At 39.5% G+C, this 16,817-nt stretch overlaps 1 protein-coding gene across 4 annotated transcripts in view; it reads left to right on the top strand.

Moving 5' to 3' along the window:
• Positions 1 to 16,817, top strand: part of dlc1 (DLC1 Rho GTPase activating protein) — an 89,045-nt gene that overhangs the window by 23,870 nt on the left and 48,358 nt on the right. For all 4 annotated transcript variants that reach the window (XM_008286269.1, XM_008286268.1, XM_008286267.1 and 1 more), the window contains exon 5: positions 7,290 to 7,323. In XM_008286269.1, the coding sequence (XP_008284491.1) occupies positions 7,290 to 7,323 (34 nt within the window). The remainder of the gene's footprint in view (positions 1 to 7,289; positions 7,324 to 16,817) is intronic.

Raw genomic sequence — 16,817 nt, 5'->3', positions numbered from 1 at the left:
TAACTCACTCATGCAGGATAAATTATGCTGCTTGTGTTGAGGCTCAATAAAATGTGGTCTTTGGTAGTTTATGTTTTCCATCATGCAATGAATTTGTTTACAGGATGTACCATTCTGGGACCTATTTTACCTTATTACCATGCTTCATGTAGTTTTAAGTACAATTATTTTAAATGCAAAAATCTCAATTCTAAAGCAATATATTGTTCATTCCAGAGACATTGTCATTTTTTTCCATGTTAGATGTTAAATATATTGTGGTAATTTCAAGAAATAATTCCCTAAAGCTCACAGTAAGCTTTTTGCTTACGCTTTAGTTATTTGAGTTAAAGCAATATCAGGATTCAAAGACAGACACACAAGAGCCCACACAAACGTTTTTGTGTGCACAGCTGTCTGATTGTCATTCATGGTTGTGAAAAAGATGGTCTACATTCAACATCATAGTATTTATATGTGTTCACAGAATAGCAAGATGATGTATGTGTAAGAATGACCTAGGAAGTGGAGTTCGGTAATGACCAATTCAAGAAAGAGTCTTGCGGTCAGACAAGAGTTATTGTCTTGTCCAGTGATGGATTCCAACGGCCAGTCACCAGTTCACAGTTTATGCTCCAGAGAACCAGCACTAAATCCCTCCAGACACTGCCTGAAACCAGAAGCCCGTTGCTTTGGCTTACTTGTGTAAACAATGACAAATGTGTGTGTGTGCATCTCTCCCTCTTTCACTCTCTTTCAGTTGACATCAGCCCATTGAGAGCATAACTCATGACTCAAGGCTGAGCAAGGGACCAAGGTCCCAGTTTGGCAGTCTGAATATGTGCGTCTGTGAACGAGTGCACAGTGTGTATGGTAAAATCATTAACCAACTAACACAACTGAAGACTGAAAGGGTATCTATTTTTGCTGTAGATTTCACTTGGGCTTTTAGTGCCATACAAGATGTCAATAAATGTTACTGAGACATTTTCAAGTGTCATCAAATTTCGCTAGGAATTGTTTTCTTTCCAAATCATTGTTAAATGCAACATCTGGACACTAATATGCCTTTTCTGCAGGAAATGTTCCAATGCATCATTACACCAAGTCATGGCATCACTTCCTGTTGACACACTCAAAATGTGACATATGGAGACTATCAAAATGTGGAAAGGGGATGCAGGGGAGAAAGTATGGGGGGTTGGTCCTCAAGGAGAAGGCTAAAATGAAATTGTTTCCCACGTTTCCCTGCACACGTGTGCTCTTGGGTCGACAGAGCATGGAGAATAAATTCCTTTGGAAAGGCAGGGCAGAAAAAGGCACATTCATGCCAGTTAAAAAACAGAAATAAGTTTCAGATAACATCTCTGAGGGCCCTGGACAGGCGTGCATGTACTCTCACTCGTGTCTCTCTTCCCTCTATCACACACTTAGAAATCTAGTGCCCTAGACGCTGGCTTACCTGACCATAAGCCATCTGCACCAATTTAGCCATTTGCGTTAAGTGGTCGAGAAAAAGGTTTGGGTTAGCCTGAGCCCCCTAATCCTTGGCCAGCACAGACCATGGGTGGTCACACATACACACTCACACTGACACACATACTGCAGCTGCAGTTCTGGAGGGGGGATGGGGGTGAGAGGCTGGCGTTGCGGTTGAAACAAGCTTGGTGGACTGCTTAGGTTTGTTGTGCAAGAGCCACATGCCAGTGGCTTGCTTAACATCTCTGACTAACTTATTCACACAGAAAAGCATGTGCACACAGCCACACACAATGCAGGGGCTGTTGCTGAAAAACAAAATAATATTTGTTGCTAGGGCTGGTACTGAACTTCAGTACTTGTTTCTGTGCAAACTACTGTGTCTGATGCTTCTGAATGTGAAATATTTCCGTAAAGTGTAATGCAGCCACAAATAATCACAGCATCAATATTTTATTTGTTGTAGACATCATATAGAAAAGCTGGAGCAATGATGTTGCCAAATAGCGATAGCTTCGTCAACCTTAAGACTACTGAAGAAAATTCAAGCGGAAAACTAGATGTTCAAAGCCAAAATTTTGCAGATTTTATACTACTGTTTTGAGTTCTTCTCTGGCTAACTATCCAGTGATAAACATTTAAGAACTTCGACTGAGTACTTTAAGTTTTGTGAAAGAAATTTAAAATTCTTAGGCATCAAACAAAGTATTGAAAGTCTACTGTAATGCTGATACACTGGTTAATGGCACAAATAAATACAGAAACAATTTACAAGTAATTTACTTGGTAATTTCCATTCGTCAAAGCTTGTCAGACATTGCAGCTACTGGAATGAATCTGCAGAGTAAACAAGAATATTTGAGATCCAGTTTTAAAGTTATATTTAGTTTGGTGCAGGTGCAGTCTGCCATTCTAGAGAAAGATTGCTAGTTAGTGTATTGCCAGATGTGCCATAATTTTTGCTCCCATTGCACAGTTTCCCAACATTTTCCCTCACTTCTCTCTTTCCACTTTGTTGGGATAGTGTTGTGTGGATAGGTTCTGAAACACTTTGTTGTCCTTTTGCAAAGCCTGGGCTGTGTATAACAGATTTTTTTCATTGTGGACACAGAATGAAATGAAATGAAATGAATGAAATGAAATGAAAAATACTTTATTCATCCCAGAAGGGAAATTCTATTGAATGGACATGAGGAAGTATTTGCTGAATCTGGCAAAAAGTACATTTGATGAGTATCTCTGACTTCACTTTAAATAAAATCATTTGTGGGAAAAACTGCTTTACTAAACTGCTGGCTACAGTAATGACAACAATAAGCCTGCAGTGGGTAATCATGCAGGCACACATGCTTGTAGGTGGCTATACACACATGTGGAAGGCAAACACATACCATACCCCCTGTGCCCCAACACAACCCACTTCCAGTAAATTAGTGGCAGTAAATGAGGCAGCTGACGCTTGTGTGCTCTGCAGCCAACAGCTCCCCAGTGGACACTTGACACGGCCTGGACAACCCCACACTGGGACAACCTGCACTATGGCATGCCAGGGGGAGCGCAGGCAAACATTGAGAAAATATGTGAGCGCGGTGCCATGAAAACACTGGTACTTGCTGGAACCCATTCATTCACATTCTTGTTATTCTCTGTGCTCTCTCACTCCGATTTATTAATCTGTAATTGTTATTATGAGGGAAAACACGACATTATGTGAAGGTGAGATTTACACTGTGCCTAAGTGACTTCATGGGTCATGAAAGGAACCCGTGGTGTGGTGTTTACACAATAAGAAGGGTGCACACTGCTGAACTGAAATGTCTTGTTAGTGCAAAGCAGAGAAACCATGCAGACCTCCCATACTGATTCCATTACTCAAGGCCAAGCTTTCTCAGTTGTTTTGAGAACTGAAAAAACAAAATGTATTTTTAACATCACTCTCCTGCAATATGAAATCTTTGTCACAATTCCACAAATTGCTGCTTAAATGTAACGTACTTTGTGATACTGTATAATAATGTATCACAGCAAAATTAATAGATAAGGTTGGTTTTATTTTTATTTTTGGTATCGTTTGAGGCACCAGCAATGCAGCAGTCTGTTTTTAGTGCACAACCCTATGCTCATTCCTTATTAATAAAATAAATCTTTAAAAATCGGTCACAGGTTAATAATTTCACTTGTAGAGATGACTTAAGAAAATGGGGCACTGTTCTTTTTGCAAAAGCTACTGAATTGAAGTCAGTACTGCATTTTTTCAGTGACTATTTTCTGCTCCCAATTAATGTAGATTAGGGCAGCAGGACACCTTGTGAAGGGTTGACTTGGAATAACTATTGTACCCTTGTTTAATTTAGTGAAGAAATATAACTCACTGGTGTAATGTCAATAGGTTTTTGACAACAGTGGAGGTGCTACACTGTCAAAAGAGCTGTTTAAATGTTTTTTGTGCCTTTATCATTTGTTGACAGTACAAAGAATACATAATTATGCCAATGCTATTCTTTATACAGAGTGTAGCAGAACAAAACAGTAGTGATCTTTTAATGGAAATTGCTTGCAAGGTGTAGAAATAAGAAAGACGAGTACTCTATCTAACTTGCTGGCCAACAGAGACAAGATATATGAAGCTGATAAAAAGGCAAAAACAAAGCAGGTCGTTGGTGTCAACTGGGTTGAGTCTCACATGATTCCAAGTGTTTTTTACTCACAGGTGAATGCAGCAACGACACTTGTGACTGGAAAAGCAGAGCTAATATTACTTGGGCCCAACAGCTGTAACAGCACTGAATATAAATCTATCTCTGATTTCACCTCACTGTTGTTGTTCTGTTTGTGCTGGTGATTTAGCGACAGAGGAATTAGGGGGAGTCTTTGGTTTCTCCCTGGTGTCTTTTTCGGGTCATTAATGAGCAATAAATTGTAACGTTATTCGTCCACAGAGGAAATTTTACCCATATTGTGTCTGAAACATGACCTATGAAGTGATTGTGGTGTTTTAGCCCACATAATGCGCACATACATGAATACATGTATACACAAACAAAAACACGCCTTGTCAGATGTAACTGTAGTGATGAGAGTTGTGTGGATTTACGATAAACTGTGGCTTCTAAAAATCGTAGAGAAACAGATTTGAACCAAGACAACACATTTATCCAGTGTTAATCAGCCAACACGTCAAAACAACCTCATGAGAGCAGTCGTTGTGTTCGTTCTCACCAGACTGTGCCATACCAGTGGTGGTAAAAAATGAAATATAAGAGCTCCTTGACATTTAAATAGCAATAGCCACATTTTTTACTTTTTAACAATTGATGTTTTTCATCCAATCTGATTGTGTACCTTAAAGTGGTAAACTAAAGTCATGCCCTCATCTTGAACAGTTTCCTGCTTGTCAGCCACAGCAATTGAGTCAAACAAGAAATTCCCAAGAGTTGCCAAATTATGCGTTAATCAGATTTGTACAGTTGAGTGTGTAGTCAGAGTGGGCAAATTTCCGTAAATAACAGAAAAACATATTACCTGATAGCCAAAATCATGCTTTGTGTAGATGTGTAGAGAAGATTTACTGTTGTGAAATTACGTTAGACATGATAAAGTAAGGACAAGTACAATGTAGAATGTCATAGAAGTTCGCTCATGATATCTTGAGAAAATTTGTGACTCTGTATATGTTTCTTAAACATATGTTTGATACAAGAAGAATAAGGGACAGAGTACGAGTTTAGCAGATTTAGTTATGAAGAAGGAACAAGCAGGAGAGAGCGCGGACACTTTGTGCATGCTATAAGAGAAAAGTGAAATGTTTTGTTTACCAATGTGTGGCACAATAGGCAGCTGTAAAGCTTGCTGATTAACAGGTTATATCTCATTTATTTATTTTGTCCAAAACTAAGGTAGAAAAGATCCAACTACTTCTCCAAATGTTGTCATCGTGGTGAGTTGCCAGACAGCCAGTGGAGAATTATGAAACACATAACGCCCATTCAATTAAGGAAACGGCATATAATGATTTACTTATCTAACTTAATAGGTGCTGGCAGGCATGTTTTTGTTACCTTTCCATGAAGCCAGGCTCACTGTTTCTATTCTTTTTGCTAAGCTAAGCTAACTGGCTGCTTGTAGTGGTTCAATATAAACAGACTTGAGACTCATATCAGTCAAGTATGGGAGATGGCAACAAAATGTCCCTTTGCGATGATATCCACTGTGGTTTTGAATGTGCTGAAGCTCCTGTATAAGAAAGTGCCAAAGGCTAAACAGGCTTTAACCTTTTTAACTGCTTGATTGCTGTTGTCTGCTTGTAGACGCTGTCTTTATTGTCTCACTGCGTCATATCCCTCCAGCTAACATGAACACAAGATGTTGTGGTGATCAGGAGGGATTCTGCTTTTTTAAAATATCCATTTAAATGTATTTTGTATTTATTAAAATCACCTACACATGCTACATCATAAAAATGTTTTCACCACTGTTAACCAGGACCCGAAAGCTGAACTCTGGATCTTATGACCGCATTAATAGTGGTTATTACACAGCTATGCTCGTTTGTGTGGTTTGTGGAAAACAATCAGAAAGTAACTGAAAAGTTGAAAGCTATTAAGATGTGAGCATATGAGGGGAAAATGAAAACAGAGCAGCACATTCACCCTAATAGAAATATCTAGAGGAAAAGTTTATATTTACATTTTTTGCACACAGAAGGAAATGTGGACAAAGCGAGTTTATTATTAGAATTGCCCTTCTTGCTCACTGTGATCTTCCAGGGGAGTGTGGATTAAAACAAGTCAGGGTGTGGAGATCAGCCAAAGACCCTGAGGTCAAAAGTCAGTGGCAAGGAAGACCTTTGCATTCCATCTGACTGCTGCCCTCCTCACACACACACACACACACACACACACACACACACACACACACACACACACACACGTACACATGCATACCCACTAACTTTCCCACTGAAACAGCACACAACTGCTTTATTTTTACTCGAAACCCTGTGTTGATGCAGTAGTATTTTGTAAGACCTGCAACAAATCCAAAGAAGGAAATATTAAGTGCACAGAATGCAGGGAATCTACTATGGCTACAAAATGTGTTGTGATTTTATCAGTAATGCCTTTCCAGACTACCTACGTAAGAACTGAATCAACATTGACTCATTGCAGACTGTGCTATGTGCATTACCTTCTAATGATGTGATATTTGTTCAGAAGTCCCTCATGGGTTCGTTATCTGTTATGAACATTTATTAAATCGTGTGCACATCAGAAAACTATGCATATGGAGTTTTAGCAGTAGCATTCCAGGTGTCTATGAGTGACTGATATTCAGTGTCATATTAGTGGAACTATGCACTCCATTTACTTTGATTAAAAACAATATTCTAAGAAGAACAGAATGGCGGGAGTAGTGACCCTTGAAAACAACCCATCTTTCTGTATAATGACCATTATGAATTGTTGTGGTAGCACTTATCAAGGAACTAAAATAGACACATTTAGATCTGATGCAAACCAACATACACAACCACATGTATGTACATTATTCTTGGTCCTGTGTATATTCTGATTGACAAATCAGAAGATATCCTTATCATAACACTGAATGGACACTGTCCTTTGATGTGTTTCATCAGTGGTTTCTTCTTCGACCTTTCTTTACTCACATATGTTGTGAAATGTTTACCTAGGAATGTGTAAAGAGTGTTAGCAAAGTTAGAAAAGGGATTTATTGTGTGATTGAGTCACTGCATAGCATCAATTATCACGAATAACCGTCACAACAAAACAATCTCAGCTATAATCTTTTGTCTCTCTTCTTTTTCCCAGAACACCTCTGCTGTTCCTGAGAAAGAAAAAGCTGGTAAGTCCTTGCTGTTTTCTTTTTTTCTTCGTTCTCATGCATTTGGGTTATTTAGACTTTTTGGATAGATAAGAATCGAGCATTGCATTAGCATTTCCTTGTTTTTCTTTATTTTTGATCACTTGAGAGTCAAGAGAATCTGTCTGCAGTTGCTCTGTTCTGGGTCTTGGTTGGTGTCAGGTGAGGACAGTGTCGACTGCAGCAATTTCTGATTGATAACCTTGTCCAGTGTTTACATCATGGGGCCACAGATGACTGCAAAGGAGGGAGTGGTTGAGTGGAGGAGGACAGGCTCTGGTTCTATGACACACTGGATGCAAGTGTAGATAAGATCCTAGACTCATCTTCCAAAACATCAAGCCTGTCGCCTTTCCAAGATAAGAGCCAGACTGGATGTCGAGTCTAGTACCCAAAACTTTTGAACCCTTCCATCATTTACCGTTTACCCTCATTTCTTACTCACCTTCCCCAGAATTCCAAAACATTTTTGCAGCACAGAGAACAACTAAAAATACACATCTAAGTGCCTAAAATATGTGAATCTATGTAAACACATACCCTATCAGAGATTTTTTTTTCTGGCCTGAACTAAGATTTTAAGTCTAAGATTTGTTACATTCCCCTGATGAACAGGCCTCTTTGCATTGACGTGTTACGTCATTACTATTTAATGCTTGCTGCCATCTTCTTTCTAAACCTGATTATGAATCGATCTAAAGAACAAACTCAATCAGTAGTGACTGCTCCCTCCATTCTGGCTCCGGCCTCTCTGCCAGCAGTCTGCTGATAATGCACAGGGTCATCAGGAAGCTGGATGGACAGACCTTCTTTCAGACAGACTGCAGGGGAGCAGTGTTCATTAAACACCCCCCTGTGTCGTCAGTCCGCTGGTAAACAATACCAGAGAGGTGGTTCGACGTGGGTACAAGGCTTTCATATTGCCCCCTGCTGTCTCAAAGCCTGATGGGAGTCCTTACTCACTCTTGCTCTGTCTCTCCCTCTAATTACCGCCACTGTCTGAAAACCTCTCATGGGAAATGTGCAGAAGCTGTCTGTGTGTTTGTTCCTATATGTGTGTTATGTGCATACATGAGTGCAACCTTTTTGGCTAAAGGGCTGCTCCAAAGGTTGTTGTTTTTTTTTTTTTTACAAGGAGGCTAAAGCTTGCAAAAATGCACAGTGGCAACTTCAAAGGGGTCAAACATTCTTGGTAATTTTTCTTCATTTAAATCAGTCTGACTGTCTGTAAGCAAGTTATGTAACCTCCATCTCTGTGTGATGGAACCCAGGACTCTGGAGGAGGGGGATGGGGGTACGATGGAAGTTGGCGGAGTTTTGGGGGAGCACAAAGCCCAGTGTTCATTGTGACACTTCAAAGCCCTCTCTGTATCTCCACCATTTAAGCCCCTGGGAATGACACATTTGTGACAGTGTTACATCACACACCATACCCTAAAGGCTCCTGCTGCACCGCCATGAAAGACTGCTCATTCATGGTTAATTTTACTATCTCTGACAGCGGAAGCACACTAGTGATCAACAAGAAGTTTTCCTCGGCCCACGCTCTGTTCCAGCAAGGTTGATGACCTCCCTGCAGTGCTGGTTATACCTTAGTCAACAGTCAGTGTCACGGCTTTCCTGTGCACAAAGACGATAAGTCTGTGCTGCTGAGTTACAACTGCGTATGTGTATGTTGTTTTTTTTAAATTCACAGAAACAGTAAATTGGATGTAAAGAAAGCACTGAACAAATCTATTTTCATCCTGTATTATCATTTATTAACACTAATTTCATACATTAGGCAATGATTACATCTAATTAACAAAACCTTTGTTTAAGCATAATACATTTTTTATAAATATTATTCTAGAAACCACTGAATTACCAGCTACTCCCATCTGTTAAAAAAAAAAAACACTTTAACTTTGAAATATTAAATGCACCATCTGTTTCTCTGTAATGGAAGTCTGCTGTGAAGAATCATGACTGTTCAAACTGAGTGAACAGATGGACAATGGAGAAGTGGCAAAAACACATCAAATAGCGTAGGTTTAGGCGAGGATGCAAATGTAAGTTTGGCAAATTGAGATGTAACTGACCTTTTCTCACCTGATACAAAACGGTGCATTAATCTGCGCTGGCAGTGTCGTATTTAGGCAGATTTACAGTACGTGTTCAAGAAAAAAGACAAGTCTCCAAATCAGTCAGTGCTTATCTTCATGGGCAGCTTGTTTAGTTCTCTGACCTCACATCCTCTTCTACAAGAAGTTGACAGGTTTACCTCGTGTGAGTAAAAACACAACAAAGGAAAGATTAAGAGGCAAAAGAGCAAAGGAAGACAGGGGTTCATATTCTGTCCAAGTACTCTTCTCTGTAATAGATCAATCGAATTCTTTTGCTTTCAAGCAAACTTGTTTAGTCGTGGTGCAGCTACTGAATTTACATTTTCACTGTTTAACAAATGTCTTCCTTTTCTCTTTCTTACTACTGTTGGCCCAAACAGTGGAGGCATTGTTGTGTCTCTGCCACTCCTTATTTGAGTAGGTTAAGGTAGCTGGTAGTTGGTGGGATTGGTTGAGCTTTAGTGGCTGAATGCCAGGGGTTTGAGGGCAACCGCTGTGAAAAATATCTAAGCAAATTTAGAGATGCTTATCTTACAATAATATTTTCAATAAATTCTGACTTGGAAATATTGTTAACATCAACATCCAAGCCATAATTACAACTTGAAACTTGTATGAAACATATCTGAAATCTCAGCTACATCCAAGTTGGTTTTTAATAAAGTGTCTGGAAAACACAAACAAGCTTGAATGTCTAATGTAAGGTATAGCATTTTGCTGCATTCAGATTTACTACCTTTAAAAATGTGCTAACTAAAGGCTAAAATAACTGCTACTTAAAGGTGTCTGTTTTTGTTGAATGAAAAGGAAGAAGCACTGCAGTGTTTAGTTGCAGCCTTTTCCTACAACCTTATTAATTATGCCTGAGTAGCATAATATGAAATGTTAAATAAATAGTTAAAAGCTGTATACAGACCATATGTCACAAAATACTCCATCAAATGCTGAATTGAAATGTTCTTGCTTCAAAACAATGAAGTTGATCAGGTTAAAATGGCGACATGCTTCAAATTTTGCTGTGCAATTCTAAAATTTGAGGAGTTCAAGGAGATCAGCTCATCTTTTCCCTAGTGAAGAGTCACCACTCAGTGCTTTTTAAAATACTATTATTAATAGCACAGAATCATGTGGCTTCACAGATAGTCTTTGGCTGAATACAAACAGCTGCTACAGAAGGCACAATAACCATGGAACGGCCAAAATTGTAATTTTTGGCATGCAATATTATTGCAATTTTTTGGTTGCTAACTGCAGCTCGGTAATGTCAGTCATTTTAACAAGTGACAGCTACAGTTGGCTAAAAATGCAGTGCAAACATAAACAGCTTGGTTAGAGCTTTGTTGCCTCCTAAATTAAATATAACCAAAATGGAACCAGCTATCAGAACCCATCCCCAGACTCACATCGAACAAAGGACATTGTTGAAGGTTATTTGGGGCCAATGTAACAGCTTGCCCATTTAATTGCGGTGTTGCAAACATGGAAATCTTGGCCACGCTACCTCACATGCCACATTACAGGAACGCTTTGTTTTGATTCAGCACACGTCAGCTCAGTGACTGACACTCCTTGTTTGCCTAGATCCGCCTTAGATCTGATTATGGGCTGTTTTTGATGATCTCGACATCACATGACGCCTGATTTGTACAAACTACATTAAGAGATTGGTATCAACACATCAACCCTTCATTGTAACAGTGTAGACAACTGAGTGTTTAACACTCTGTGTCACTCTTCCTCTTTGTAGCTCTCTTACTCTCTCTCACCGGCGTTAGCGCTGTCAACACTACACTTTAGAGATTCCTGGTTCCAAGAATGTTCGTCCTTTTTTTTTTTTTTTTCTTTGACTGTAGTCGAGGTTAGAGCCACCATGCTGAGCCTTGCTGATCTAAATATAAACCAGTGGGAATATAGAACACAATGATGGGCATCCGACCAACAGCAGGGTTAAAGCCTGACCTTTTACCTGGACTCCTAGCCACACTTGCCTTGGCTGTAGGTGGAGGAAAGGCAAACGGAGGAAACTGGATGTGGTTTAACACCCTCAGTGGGATTCTGGATGGGAGGAGCTGCCTGAGCTGGTGGTTCCTGTGAATGACTTGTCTCATCATTTCTGTCTGGCTTTCTTTTTTTTTTTGTTGCCGTCTCCCATTTACCCTTTGTTTGCCTTTTAGTCATCATTCTTTCCTTCTTAGAAAGAAGACTGTGTCTTTCCTACCAGTAACATCAGTGATGCAACATTAGTGATGTTACTGGAATTTAAAGCTGATTGTAAATGCAGCTGTGTGTGCTTTTTTTGGATGGACAAAACTAAATTAATTGGATCATTGACCTCCAGGAATCCCAAAATTAATTATTGAATTACTACACAATCACAAAACTCCCTTTTGATGATGCAACCATTCCACGTCTTAATAGAGAATACACCAATGTGTAGACCAAAATGAATAGTTCCTAAATTCACATTCAGACTTTTGTGCTATAGTTGCTTAAAGAAACAGTTTGAATGTATGTACGCTGTAGCTTTATATTTAGTGTTCAGGTATTTTAGTGGTGTTGAAAATGCAAGTAAGTGTACTTCCCACTGTGTTGAACTATTCCTTTGCATACTCTGCATAAAAAAAACTTGTAAGAAATATCTGATGTATCTGCCAGACTAAATTGTCAGGGTAAACAAGTAACAAAGCCATTTCAGCACAGATGGTGTCCCAGAATCTCTATTCCTCTGCAGATCTTGTGACTGAGCTTTTTGGCTCGAACAGAGCACCATTCCTTCCCTCATAACACATTTCCACACAACTTTTCACTTAATTCAGAGAATGTCACAGTCAAATCAGTTAGCATTAACACGGAATGACTTGCTTTTCTCATTTGTGACTTGTGCTACGTTCGTGCAGCTACATGCCCTTTAAGGACATTGCTCTCATTTGAGAAGGTGCTTTGACAGATGTAATGAAGCTCCTTTCCCCTGGAGCCAAGTCAATAATAGCTCCTGACTGATGTTTGTTTTTCTGGCGCTTGTTCCAGCTATTTGATTGAGTTTGCCATATCCCACTTTTTTTTTTTCTTTTGCCACCATTCCATGCCCAGTACAGGAGTCACTGTGTTTGTGCAAGGTCACATTCCTGGCCTCCCCTGTCCGTCTACGCCAGCCTCGACACCCCCTCCACATTTGACACACTCTCCCTTGCTTCCTGTGTGGAGTCTGGTACTGTAGCATACTGGAGTTCAGCCAATTTATATTTCACACTTCTAGCTGGGAAGTAAATACATCTACAGATGCAATCTCAACTGTTCCTCTTAAAACTAAATAATTGCATCTTCACAATGCCGTATGTGGATAGATTTGATGGTCTAGAATTTGAAAATGTGTGGAAACGTTTGATGTTTTACACATTGTTTTGTTGTGGTGCCTTTTTAACTTAGATTTCCTGTTGAATCATCTCGCATGATGTTATTCCTGTTCCAAAAATACAGTTTCTAAGACCTTAAAAACCTATCACTGGTTTACTTGAGTCAAAGCTCAGTGACCTAGGCATCCATCTCCTTAGCTGTGGTACTCTGAACAGGAAACCGCGGCACGAAGGGGAATTTACAACAGGAACTTGGCTCGCTGAACTCCCTGTGTTACAACAACAAATGTCTCCCCTGTCCTAAAGAAAGACGCTTGATGAGGCATTGTGTCATGATTCTTAGTTTAGCTTTGCAACAGATTAGTATGTGATTCATTACCCACTGTACATGAAAATTAGGTATTGCTCTTTTTTTGTTAGAAAACAGGCCATTGTGCTTTTCATTCACATGTAGGACCTGGTGTGTAACTGTGATTGTTTGGATGATGAGAAATATTTGTAATTTATTTTATGGTGGCATCTATAGGTGGAATTGCTTTGATTCACAGGATGTTGGCTGTGATTGGTTGCACATTTTGTTCGGCGTTCTCCTCCTCTCCCGCTATGTACATGTAGCAGTTTTTGCAATCCCCTTCACTACGGGAAACAACAACAGTCTACCACTCTGAAAATTTTAAGTTATGCCAGGGATTTAGACCGTCTATAGTGTAGAATGATCTGGCATTGCAAGACTAAGTAAGAGTATGGAAAAACTTGATTTTTTTTTTGTTGTTGATTAAATATTTATTTCCTCCTGCAAGATGCGTTTTCAGGCCTTTTTGTCAGAATATAGATTTTAATGAATTTGGATTTTTGTGCTAAACCTCAAATTACATTCAGTGACAGTCTTATTTTATGTCCAGTTCAATTCAGTTCAATTCAGTGTTATTTGTATGGTGCCAATTTACAATAGAAGCCATCACATGGCACCTCACATATTAGGGTGAATCCTTACAACAATATATTATAGATAAAAACTAGGGATGCACGATATATTGGCCAGCACATCGGTATTGGCTGATATTAGTGTTTTTCCCATATATCGGTATCAGTCCGATGAACAGGGGCTGCAAGGTGGCTCAGTGGTTACCACTGTTGCCTCTCAGCCTCTCTCTCTCTTTTTTTTTTTTTTAAAAAGGCCATCTACACTTCTACATCTTTATTTTCTACATAAAGGACTCACTACTTCCTGCAGTGGCACCAAATTTTGGCCCTTGATGTAAAACATCAGGTCCAAAAAAGTGTTAGCATATTACCAGACGACATGGGACTTTTGTCAAAGTGATCAATCCTGCCGCAAAAATGTTGTTTTGCTTTAATTTAACTGAGCAGTTTCTCCAAAAAAGAAAGGAATTGTTTGGCGGTAACTAAGTAAGTGCTTGTGTTTTGTTGCACAGGTCCTTTTCTATACGCATGATTATCATTTTAAAGCTCATATAACCTTGAATGTACTCTTCATCTGAAGTGCTCTGGCAAGAATATTCATCTTTAACCAGGGGATTGTAAATCTCCCAGTGATGATGTGTGTGAGATGCCCATGCTGTCCCTGGGCTAATTAATCAGTCCTGGCTCAGCAGGCTCTGTCACTCCTCGGCTGGTTTATTCCCTGTGTTTGGTTGTCAGGGAGAGAGGTCATCTGGGAGGAGATACCAGTTGTTGGAATGAACTACACATGGAACATTTTGTGTTCTGATATCTTACAGTGTCAGGTGGATTTTTTATCTTGCTGCAAGCATAATTTTTATACCTTGAAATAACTTCAACACGTGAGATGCCGAGGTATCAGATCATGACACTGGAGGTGTAGAAAAGTAGGACAGACTGGTGTGAGAGAGTTTATGTTTAATAGACCTCAAGCAGGTGGTCACATCAAAGGGACTTTAACACAATTACAGTCACATTCAGGCACACCCACGCATACATGCCTCAAGTAACCGACACATTTTTGGCCTTGCTGTAAAGAACTGACTAGTGCATTGTTTTTTCGTAGACATTTTGACGGTAGACCCTGACATTCTGTTTATGTACACCGTTTGATGTCCGCCCAGAAGCCCTCCCCTCTCATCCCCCTACTGTCTTCATTTCTGGGTCAGTATGTTGGCAGGTAACCCTCTCCTGCTGCCGTTCTGTGGAATTAGGTGTAGATACACACTCCTGGCACGCTGCACACTTGTTTGACAGAGGGGGCATTTGGCAAGACTTTCCTTCCTGAGGTATGAGAACACCATTGTTTTCCCTGTCCAGCCCTCGTCCTCCCCCCTTCAGGATATTTTCCTCATATCCAGGTTACAGCCTGCGTATTGCCCCCTTATCACAGGTATATGGGAGACTTAGAGGGAAAGTACACTGATATGTTGTTGTGATATGAATGCTGACCCAGATGTGTGGCATTTGAGTGTCTCAGAGTAAGGACACACTAGCATACAAACAATAATTTGATTCACGTGTCATGTGAGTCGAACAGGTGTCTGATAGAAGAAGGGTAATGCTAATAATTCTATAGGATGTTTGTTTTTCTGTATCGCGCACTAATCCTCATTGACAATGCTGTTAAAGAGGTCACTCCACAGTTGCAGAGGCCCAGAGTAAAAGGTTGTGAAAAAGTAAAGATGCGGGAATCCAGCGTTATCAGTCTCAGCAAACCTTAAGAGACCATAAAGTCAATTGGCCGTGATGAGCACAATGCTATCAGCAGGCTGCAAAAAGCCAATGCTGTGTACATTACCTTCAATTGCTGTGGCAATCAGCACAATTGGCTGTTTTGTTTTTTGTTTTTTTTGCTCAAGTGTGAGCTCAGAGTGGAATGTAAAGAAGGGCAGTCTGAACAGCATATTCTGCTCATGACTGCATATTGCTAATACTGTCACATGCTCAGGTAATGAGTAACCTAACCTAAACACAGACATATAGACATGATGAGTCTACACACAGTTACTTCGACTGTTTTTAAGTTCAGTAATTTGTGAGAAAGATATTTTAAATGAACTTGAATGGAGGTAATTGTAATTATTTGGGCTACTTGTGTGCAGCAGAACTGACTGTAACAAACAAATTAGCCTATTAGCATCTTACAAAGGTGATCTGAAATCAAGCTAATTAATTGGTAGTTGTCTTTCAAGCAATAAATGTAAGCTTTAAATACACTAACCATTTAAAAATCTAAATGCTCTTATTGGTCCATGTAGTCTTGTGCCCTAAACTGTATTATGTTAATTAAAAGTAATACTATCTTTATGTTAGATTGCAAAGTGCAGTTCTGCTTTTATAAATTTTCTTAGGGCTACTTCATTTATCCTTGAAAACACCACTCTGTAAAACAGCTACACTATTACAACAGTTGCTCTGAAGTTATTTTTTTTTCACCTCGGCGCCAATGACTAAGCTTTTTCAGAGTCTACAGAGTTGTGCTTGCTTAATAGAAGCTAAATCAGTATTATCCGATCAACTCAGCAGCAGTATAAGTAATGGATTCCATTGTGTTGTTTTTGTCCTTCTCATTAGCTTAGGTTTTGTTACGTAAGCTTTACAGCACATGTGTATTTCTCAATAACTGTTGGCATTTATTTGAGCTTATGTTTGTGTGTGTGTTTATGTCTGTATGTGCGCACTGCATGTACTATTCCACTCACGATGTACTTACAGTAAAGTAATGTCATGGGTTGGACCATTTTTCACGGTGGAGTGGCTGAGGAAAATCATTATTGACTCTGGGGAAGAAGAGGTTTCTGTGGTGCATTAGAAATGAGATAAGGTTGAAACCCTCTATTTTTATTCAATCTTTAAATCTTGGTGTCCTTTTTCTAAATACCTTTTTAAGATTTTTTTTTTTTGCTATCAATCCTTTTTTATCAACCTTTTAATTGTCCCGTCTGAGTGACTTAAACGACATCCTGCACCCCGTCATTATTTCACTTCCTTTCTTTTGGTTTCAGTTCTGTGATGTCTTTCACTGTCTGAGGACAAGGACAGGTGAAACTTC

Source organism: Stegastes partitus, unplaced genomic scaffold (genome assembly GCF_000690725.1).
Source record: "Stegastes partitus isolate 25-593 unplaced genomic scaffold, Stegastes_partitus-1.0.2 Scaffold444, whole genome shotgun sequence".
Classification (NCBI taxonomy): Eukaryota; Metazoa; Chordata; class Actinopteri; family Pomacentridae; genus Stegastes; species Stegastes partitus.
This window is presented reverse-complemented; position numbering and strand designations above follow the sequence as displayed.